We start from the raw sequence: 10,286 nt of genomic DNA on the forward strand, positions 1-10,286 counted from the left end.
TCGTTCTCTGCTGTCGTATTTAACGCTTCATAATGCGCCACACATTTTCGATGGGAGACAGGTCTGGACTGCAGGTGGACCAGGAATGTACCCGCACTCTTTTACTACGAAACCACGCTGTTGTAACACGTGCCTTGGCATTGTCTTGCTGAAATAATCAGGGGCGTCCATGATAACGTTGCTTGGATGACAACATATGTTGCTCCAAAACCTGTATGTACCTTTCAGCATTAATGGTGCCTACACAGATGTGTAAGTTACCCATGCCTTGGGCACTAATACACCCCCATACCATCACACATGCTGGCTTTTATAAATCGCGCCCATAACAATCCGGATGGTTATTTTCCTCTTTGTTCCGGAGGACACCACGTCCACAGTTTCCAAATATAATTTGAAATGTGGACTCGTCAGACCACAGAACACTTTTCCACTTTGCATCAGTCCATCTTAGATGAGCTCGGGCCCAGCGAAGCCAGCGGCGTTCCTTGGTTTTGTTGATAAATGGGTTTTGCTTTGCACAGCAGAGTTTTAACTTGCACTTACAGATGTAGCAACCGACTGTAGTTACTGACAGTGGTTTTATGAAGTGTTCCTGAGCCCATGTGGTGATATCCTTTACACACTGTTTATTTTTGATGCGGTACCGCCTGAGGAATCAACGGTCAGGAAATATCATCGCTTACGTGCAGTGATTTCTCCAGATTCTCTGAACCTTTCGATGATTTTACGGACAGTAGATGGTAAAATCCCCAAATTGCTTGCAATAGCTCGTTGAGAAATGTTGTTCTAAAACTGTTCGACAATTTGCTTACAAATTGGTGACCCTCGCCCCATCCTTGTTTGTGAATTACTTAGCATTTCATGTAAGCTGCTTTTCTACCCAATCATGGCACCCACCTGTACCCAATTATCCTGCACACCTCAATCAATCAATCATCCATCCATCCATCCATCTTCTTCCGCTTATCCGAGGTCGGGTCGCGGGGGCAGCAGCCTAAGCAGGGAAGCCCAGACTTCCCTCTCCCCAGCCACTTCGTCTAGCTCTTCCCGGGGGATCCCGAGGCGTTCCCAGGCCAGCCGGGAGACATAGTCTTCCCAACGTGTCCTGGGTCTTCCCCGTGGCCTCCTACCGGTTGGACGTGCCCTAAACACCTCCCTCGGGAGGCGTTCGGGTGGCATCCTGACCAGATGCCCGAACCACCTCATCTGGCTCCTCTCGATGTGGAGGAGCAGCGGCTTTACTTTGAGTTCTTCCCGGATGGCAGAGCTTCTCACCCTATCTCTAAGGGAGAGACCCGCCACACGGCGGAAGAAAAACTCATTTCGTCCGCTTGTACCCGTGATCTTATCCTTTCGGTCATGACCCAAAGCTCATGACCATAGGTGAGGATGGGAACGTAGATCGACCGGTAAATTGAGAGCTTTGCCTTCCGGCTCAGCTCCTTCTTCACCACAACAGATCGGTACAACGTCCGCATTACTGAAGACGCCGCACCGATCCGCCTGTCGATCTCACGATCCACTCTTCCCCCACTCGTGAACAAGACTCCTAGGTACTTGAACTCCTCCACTTGGGGCAGGGTCTCATCCCCAACCCGGAGATGGCACTCCACCCTTTTCCGGGAGAGAACCATGGACTCGGATTTGGAGGTGCTGATTCTCATTCCGGCCGCTTCACACTCGGCCAATCAATCAATCAATGTTTATTTATATAGCCCCAAATCACAAATGTCTCAAAGGACTGTACAAATCATTACGACTACAACATCCTCGGGGATGTTCCAAATAAGTGTTTGAGGGGAATTTCTCAACTTTATCAGTATTTTTTGCCACCTTTCCCAACTTCTTTGTCACATGTTGCTGGCATCAAATTGTAATGTTAATGATTATTTGCACAAAAAAAAATGTTTATCAATTTGAACTTTAAATATGTTGTCTTTGTAGCATATTCAACTGAATATGGGTTGAAAAGGATTTGCAAATCATTGTATTCTGTTTATATTTACATCTAACACAATTTCCCAACTCATATGAAAACGGGGTTTGTATGTTTATATCGCAGCCATTTTATGCAAGAATGTGGAAAAGAAGTCCACCAGCCAGCCAAAGGACAACCTCTATTTACCCTGCATTCAGCCAAATACATTAAGCCGCTGGTCTTGACGATCAAGCGCCACTTTGTTTGGAGGCTAAACAAAGTTCTGACGGACTCAGCAACATTGTGAACATCAAGACGTCATCGCCGCCTTTGGACACTTTGTACCTCTTGTTGCATCAGTAACAATGCGGAATGAATACAAGAAGTACAGTAAATTATGTATAAACATTTGGATGTCTTCTGCTTTGTCAAGACAAACACACACAAAATATATATATCCATCCATCCATTTTCTGACGCTTATTCCCTCTGGGGTGGCGGGGGGCGCTGGTGCCTATCTCAGCTACAATCGGGCCGAAGGCGGTGTACACCCTGGACAAGTCGCCAACACAGATAGACAACATTCACACTCACATTCACACACTAGGGACCATTTAGTGTTGCCAATCTTTTTTCACTATGTAAAGCGCTTTGAGTCACTAGAGAAAAGCGCTGTATAAATACAATTCACTTCACTAATAAAAGACAAGTTGTCTTGTATATTCACTATTTTATTTAAGGACAAACTTGCAATAAGAAACATATGCTTAATGTACCCTAAGATTTTTGTTTAAGTTCAGCCAGTGACATTTTTTGTGGTCCCCTTTATTTTGAAAAGTACCAAAAAAGAAAATAATTTTGGTACCGGTACCAAAATATTGGTATCGGGACAACACTACTAGGGACAAAAACTGGCTTTTAAATGTCAACCTTCCCCAATTACGTACATGCTCCCCGTAAAGCGACTATGTCTATGACACACTTTTGCATACTTTTTAGTGCCTTACCTCTGTATCCGTCACAGAGCTCGATGTCAAAGAGAAGCTCTTGACCTTGCCTCGAAGGAACGCGAGAGCGGGCGAGTCTGCAGCAGGAAGTGTGTCGTCAGATTTGGGGGACTTGGGTGAAATCACTCGGGGAACGGGGTAGGTAGAGGGTGAGGGCCCAGGCGAGGGACGCGGGGAGAGGGATCCCATCTCGATGGCTAAATCCTCTGTGCACTCCAAGCCACAGCTCTGGAGGTAGTCGTCGGTATATCGATCCACTACCAATAGTCTGGTACGATGAGGAACTTCTCGGATACGCTCTACCACCTGCACACAGTAGATATTTGTTAGTCTTGAAGAGGCTTGTCAGGGGTTGTTGTCACAATTTGGACAATGGATGTAGTCTGGATTCCATGGATGTGACCGGTTTTTGTGTTTCCTGGATGATTTGCCAGACACTATTGCTTGCAACCATCTGTCTAGGAGCCGTATTGACTGTCCTGGATGATTTGCCAGACACTATTGCTTGCAACCGTCTGTCTAGGAGCCGTATTGACTGTCCTGGATGATTTGCCAGACACTATTGCTTGCAACCGTCTGTCTAGGAGCCGTATTGACTGTCCTGGATGATTTGCCAGACACTATTGCTTGCAACCGTCTGTCTAGGAGCCGTATTGACTGTCCTGGATGATTTGCCAGACACTATTGCTTGCAACCGTCTGTCTAGGAGCCGTATTGACTCCTGGTGTGGTCTTTCAGGCTTGCCCTGTCAGAAGGAGGCCCTAAGGTCGACCAGAGGACATTGGAATGGCTTGGTGTCCCCCCCAAGTGTGAAGTCTGGGTTTTCGCTACTGAGACTGCTACCCCCGCGACCCGTGTAAGCGGAAGTGAAGTGAATTATATTTATATAGCGCTTTTCTCTAGTGACTCAAAGCACTTTACAAAGTGACACCCAATATCTAAGTTACATTTAAAGCAGTGTGGGTGGCACTGGGAGCAGGTGGGTAAAGTGTCTTGCCCAAGGACACAACGGCAGTGACTAAGGATGGCGGAAGCGGGAATCGAACCTGCAACCCTCAGGTTGCTGGCACGGCCACTCTACCAACCGAGCTATACCACCCGGAAGGAAATGGATGAACAAATGAAAAGCATCCTCTATTAGTGTGAAATCAGGCCATTCAAAGTCTTTGCTTTCGAAAAGTCTTGAGCTGCTTTCACGGTATGTTTAGAATGTCTTATAGATTGATTGATTGATTGATACTTTTATTAGTGGCTCACACAGTTCAGTACAATTGACCACTAAATGGTAACACCCCGAATAAGTTTTTCAACTTGTTTAAGTCGGGGTCCACGTTAATCAATTCATGGTAGCAGGCCTCTCATCAATAAAAATTAGAAGTAGAAGAGTCCCGTTACAACTTTTTCACTACCGGATGTTAGAATAGGTTTGATCACGTGAAACTAGTCAAACAGAAAACAATGGTAGGTGTGGAAAAAGACTAACTTATTTGATGTATTTATTTTGTCCTGTCCAGCTTCTCAGGCAAATTGATGATACTTTTATTAGTAGATTGCACAGTACAGTACATATTCCGTACAATTCACCACTAAATGGTAACACCCCAATAAGTTTGTTTAAACTTTTTTAAGTCGGGGTCCACGTAAATCAATTCATGCTAATTCATGGTAAATCATATAGTTGATGTAGATGCCCATATCGGCTGTACAAATGTACTTCCGAGGATGTTGTAGTCGTAATGATTTGTGCAGTCCTTTGAGACATTTGTGATTTGGGGCTAAATAAATAAACATTAATTGATTGATTGACTTTACAAAAGAGAAGCGTACGATACTTCTCTTGTTGCCTTATCTGTATTTGACTTTATTAAAGGGGATAGAAAGAGAAAAAAAGGAAGACGAGGGGTAAATTGTGGCGACAAGAAGGGGATAAAACAGAAACAACAGCAAACAAAATAACGACAGCGACAACAACAACAACAATAGAGCAACATCAGGAATAGGATATGTACAAATATGATAGTAAAAGTGATAGCAAAGAAGCAGTTAGTGAAATAAATAATAATACATAAATGACAATGAGCATTATTACGCTACGAAGGGAGCGATACAAATATCAATGGAAATAGCACTATTGATAATGAACAATACCGATAATTTACCTCTATTGTCAACAATACGGTTGTTCAAATTCAACAATACATATATGTAATGATAACTTGAAATACAACAGAAAGCAGATAAATGGAGGGGAAGAAAGAGAAGCCACCTATATTAACCTTGTAGATTGTTATAACAATAGGTTAAGCCTTGTTAGTGTGCCATGTGTTGCCCACTTTAACACTAAAACACTAACTTATTTGTTATTCCATCCATCCATCCATTCATCATCTTCCGCTTATCCGAGGTCGGGTCGCGGGGGCAGCAGCCTAAGCAGGGAAGTCTGGGCTTCCCTATCTCCAGCCACTTCGTCTAGCTCTTCCCGGGGGATCCCGAGGCGTTCCCAGGCCAGCCGGGAGACATAGTCTTCCCAACGTGTCCTGGGTCTTCCCCGTGGCCTCCTACCAGCTGGACGTGCCCTAAACAGATCCCTAGGGAGGCGTTCGGGTGGCATCCTGACCAGATGCCCGAACCACCTCATCTGGCTCCTCTCGATGTGGAGGAGCAGCGGCTTTACGTTGAGTTCCTCCCGGATGGCAGAGCTTCTCACCCTATCTCTAAGGGAGAGACCTGGAAACTCATTTGGGCCGCTTGTACCCGTGATCTTATCCTTTCGGTCATGGCCCAAAGCTCATGACCATAGGTGAGGATGGGAACGTAGATCGACCGGTAAATTGAGAGCTTTGCCTTCCGGCTCAGCTCCTTCTTCACCACAACGGATCGATACAACGTCCGCATTACTGAAGACGCCGCACCGATCCGCCTGTCGATCTCACGATCCACTCTTCCCCCACTCGTGAACAAGACTCCTAGGTACTTGAACTCCTCCACTTGGGGCAGGGTCTCCTCCCCAACCCGGAGATGGCACTCCACCCTTTTCCGGGCGAGAACCATGGACTCGGACTTGCGGAGGTGCTGATTCTCATTCCGGTCGCTTCACACTCGGCTGCGAACCGATCCAGTGAGAGCTGAAGATCCCGGCCAGATGAAGCCATCAGGACCACATCATCTGCAAAAAGCAGAGACCTAATCCTGTGGCCACCAAACCGGATCCCCTCAACGCCTTGGCTGCGCCTAGAAATTCTGTCCATAAAAGTTATGAACAGAATCGGTGACAAAGGACAGCCTTGGCGGAGTCCAACCCTCACTGGAAACGTGTCCGACTTACTGCCGGCAATGCTTTCCTAATTGGAATTATGTTTTATCTAAATTGAAATGGCCAGCCCATGTCAGAAACTGTGACACCTATTTAACATTCAAAACGGCACGGAAACAGTGGTTGAAAACTAATTAGACATGCACGCACTTTTAGATTATTGACATGTTTTTTTTTTTTTTTTTGTCTTGTGATTTATGTTTTCTTTTGACCTGTTGGATGTTTACTGTATTAACCTGCCTTAGGACAACGGATGAAAACGAGCTATTGTGCCAACTCCCACATATTTACATTGTTGCTCTATGTTGATGAATATGCATTGTCGTAATTTAAATAAATAAGTGGAATTGTTTTTTTCGGCAACACAGAGGGGACACACTAATGTATTAACTGACGCTCACAAAGCAGAAAGTTGTTACTTCCTGGATACTTGTTTGTCACTGGATACTTGCTAATACACTTCTGCCATTGGGACTTTGTATATGTCAGGAATATGCAACTATAAGCATATGATATGTTTGTATTAACCAATGTGGTGTTTAGATTGCAATATTGTTAAATTACAGACACTTATAATGTATGTCTAGCTTGCTTGCTATTGTGCGCTTATCAGCTGTGTAGCGGACCAGTTCTTGGCCACTTACTCAGTGGCCTCGTGGTTAGAGTGTCCGCCCTGAGTTTGGTAGGTTGTGAGATCATACCAAAGACTATAAAAATGGGAGCCATTACCTCCCTGCTTGGCACTCAGCATCAAGGGTTGGAATTGAAGGTTAAATCACCAAAAATGATTCTCGGGCTGCTCACTGCTCCCCTCAACTCCCAGGGGATGAACAAGGGGATGGGTCAAATACAGAGGACACATTTCACCACACCTAGTGTGTGTGTGACTATCACTGGTACTTTAACTTTAGCCTATAGCCTACCATGTTTACCATATGACTTGACTAAAAGAAAAACGAACCATGAATGTTTATTGGAGAACATTTAGATGTTGACTGGCTGTCCAGCTTTGCACAAGTAAATATGCAGCAGTGCAAAGGTGAGTGAGGAGACCTGCTGGTAAAATCCAAATACACCCCGTCTGGACTTTAAATAAAACACGTTTTCAGCAAATAATTGAATAAATAAATGCTTCCGAAAGACATTTTGACAATAACATTGCATTTAACTCCAAATATTGGGCTTTTTAAAAATTGTTAAATATATAATCTGTGATTAATCAGCCATCCATTCACTACTGCTTGTCCCTTTTAGTGGCGGAAGGCGGTATTACGGCTTCCTCTTGAGTTGAGTTGAAAATATTGATGTTGAGTTGAAATATTGATGTTAAAGACTTCTTTTTTGTGTGAATATTTTTTTTTAATTAAGTTCATGAATCCAAATGGATCTCTATTACAATCCCCAAAGAGGGCACTTTAAGTTGATGATTACTTCTATGTGTATAATGTTTTATTCATAATTGAATCACTTGTTTATTATTCAACAACATTTAGTTGTTTTTATATCTTTTTTTCCAAATAGTTCAAGACCACTACAAATGAGCAATATTTTGCACTGTTGTACAATACAATAAATCAGAAACTGATGACATCGTGCTGTATTTTACTTCTTTATCTCTTTTTTTCCAACCAGAAATGCTTTGCTCTGATTAGGGGTACTTGAATTAAAAAAAATGTTCACAGGGGGTACATCACTGAAAAAAGGTTGAGAACCACTGGTCTAGGCTACATGTGCAGATTTAGGCAACAGCAAGGTTTGAAAAAAAAAATCTGGAGATAAAGATGTGTATCACAATCCTAGTGTGTGTAAAGTGTGAAAATGGGTGTGTCACAATCGTTATCTGTGTACAAGATTTTAAGATATGTGTATCAGAATCATTACCTGTATATGTGTGCAAGATGGGAAGGTGTGTAATACTTTGCAAAAACTTTGAAACGGAGTCTATGCCTAATATTAGGCAAATCTGCACAGTGGTTTTGTTTTCTGTGTGTAGAATTTGGTTAACTGTGTGACAATTTAAAATTGAGTGTGTAAGCAATTGGAAAAAACTGCAACATGACACAAATGGGGATGACAATTTGGAGATGAAGCACATTTATTCACATCGTACATCAGTGAAGTGTATATAATAACATACTTTAAACATGATCCCCTTGAGACAAGGCTCCCATTGACCCATTTAAATGGCCCCCACCTGCTCCCGAGGCAAAGCAAAAGCTGTCCAACAGGTATACGATATTTTGTTTCCTCTTTACAGGTGATGTTTTTCTAAAAACCCACCTGAAACACTAACTCACCTGATGATGGCTTTCCTTCTCCACGTTCTCCCCGTTCACCTCCACGACTCGATCCCCAGGTCTCAGCCCGGCCAGCTCGGCTGAGGAACCGGCCTCTACTTTTCGTATGAACTGTCCACCTTTGTTCTTCTCACCGTGAAGATGGAATCCGTACCCTCGTTCTGTTTTGACCAGGTAGCACACCCTGGGTCTCAGCTCGCTCTCCATGCCGGCAAGTCAAAGGCAGCAAACAGGTGCAAGTGATGTGAGAGAATAGACAGGCGCTTGATCCAGAAGCAGCAGGGGGTCACGGACTCTTAATCCAACACGACTCAGGGCTCCTGTGCCCAAAAGATCATCACAGTTACGCATGATTAGTCATCCACAATCATCCAAAGTGCGGATAAAAAAACAGGCTAAAACTAACGAACGCTTAAGCCACCATGCAAACTAAATCCACCATGCAAACTAAATCCAGGTGGACATGCATGAGCGCGCAAAGGTATGCGTCAAGTAGAAGTTGAAAAATCAGGGACAGGGGGCAAAACCCCAGGCATGGGAGAGTGTTATCAGAGATCAGAGATTAGAAAGCTGCTCCTCAGACATAAGACTTAATTGTCCTTGTCAGATGGGCGGGTTTCCTGCTGTGTGAGGAGGAGGCGTCAACAACAACACATCCAATTGACGCACAGCCAAGGACGCAGGGCACTCCAACTGAACTCATGCACACTGTATGTATGTGTATGAGTGTCTATATATCTAGAAATGTTGAGCCTTTGATTAAAAAAAACAAGTCTTGATCCGACAAATTTGTCAAATTATCGGCCCATTTCCAAATGACCTTTTGTGTCAAATATTTTGGAGAAATGTGTTTTGGCACAACTGCAGCCTTTTTTAGATGAAAATCAATCAATCAATCAATCAATGTTTATTTATATAGCCCCAAATCACAAATGTCTCAAAGGACTGCACAAATCATTACGACTACAACATCCTCGGAAGAACCCACAAAAGGGCAAGGAAAACTCACACCCAGTGGGCAGGGAGAATTCACATTCAGTGGGACGCCAGTGACAATGCTGACTATGAGAAACCTTGGAGAGGACCTCAGATGTGGGCAACCCCCCCCCCTCTAGGGGACCGAAAGCAATGGATGTCGAGCGGGTCTAACATGATACTGTGAAAGTTCAATCCATAGTGGCTCCAAGACAGCAGTGAGAGTCCCGTCCACAGGAAACCATCTCAAGCGGATCAGCAGCGTAGAGATGTCCCCAACCGATACAGGCGAGCGGTCCATCCTGGGTCCCGACGAGCGGTCCATCCTGGGTCTCGACTCTGGACAGTCAGTACTTCATCCATGGTCATCGGACCGGACCCCCTCCACAAGGGAGGGGGGGACATAGGAGAAAGAAAAGAAGCGGCAGATCAACTGGTCTAAAAAGGAGGTCTATTTAAAGGCTAGAGTATACAGATGAGTTTTAAGATGAGACTTAAATGCTTCTACTGAGGTAGCATCTCGAACTATCAATCAATGTTTACTTATATAGCCCTGAATCACTAGTGTCTCAAAGGGCTGCACAAACCACTACCACATCCTCGGTAGGCCCACAGAAGGGCAAGGAAAACTCACACCCAGTGGGACATTGGTGACAATGATGACTATGAGAACCTTGGAGAGGAGGAAAGCAATGGATGTCGAGCGGATCCAACAAGATACTGTGAAAGTTCAATCCATAATGGATCCAACACAGTCGCGAGAGTCCAGTCCA

General features: G+C 44.2%; 2 protein-coding genes across 3 annotated transcripts in view; one reads left to right on the forward strand and one right to left on the reverse strand.

Annotated features, from left to right (window-relative positions):
* The window catches only part of LOC133539177 (Na(+)/H(+) exchange regulatory cofactor NHE-RF2), a 31,313-nt gene extending 22,180 nt beyond the window's left edge, over positions 1 to 9,133 (reverse strand). The window contains exons 1-2 of the mRNA XM_061881313.1: positions 8,539 to 9,133; positions 2,929 to 3,234 (exon numbers count right to left, since the gene is read on the reverse strand). Of these exons, the coding sequence (XP_061737297.1) occupies positions 2,929 to 3,234; positions 8,539 to 8,745 (513 nt within the window). The 5' untranslated portion in view covers positions 8,746 to 9,133. The remainder of the gene's footprint in view (positions 1 to 2,928; positions 3,235 to 8,538) is intronic.
* tsc2 (TSC complex subunit 2) overlaps positions 1 to 10,286 on the forward strand; it is a 103,386-nt gene that overhangs the window by 30,693 nt on the left and 62,407 nt on the right. The gene's annotated exons all lie outside the window — the stretch shown is intronic.

The sequence above is a fragment of the Nerophis ophidion genome, linkage group LG20 (genome assembly GCF_033978795.1).
Source record: "Nerophis ophidion isolate RoL-2023_Sa linkage group LG20, RoL_Noph_v1.0, whole genome shotgun sequence".
NCBI classification, from domain to species: domain Eukaryota; kingdom Metazoa; phylum Chordata; class Actinopteri; order Syngnathiformes; family Syngnathidae; genus Nerophis; species Nerophis ophidion.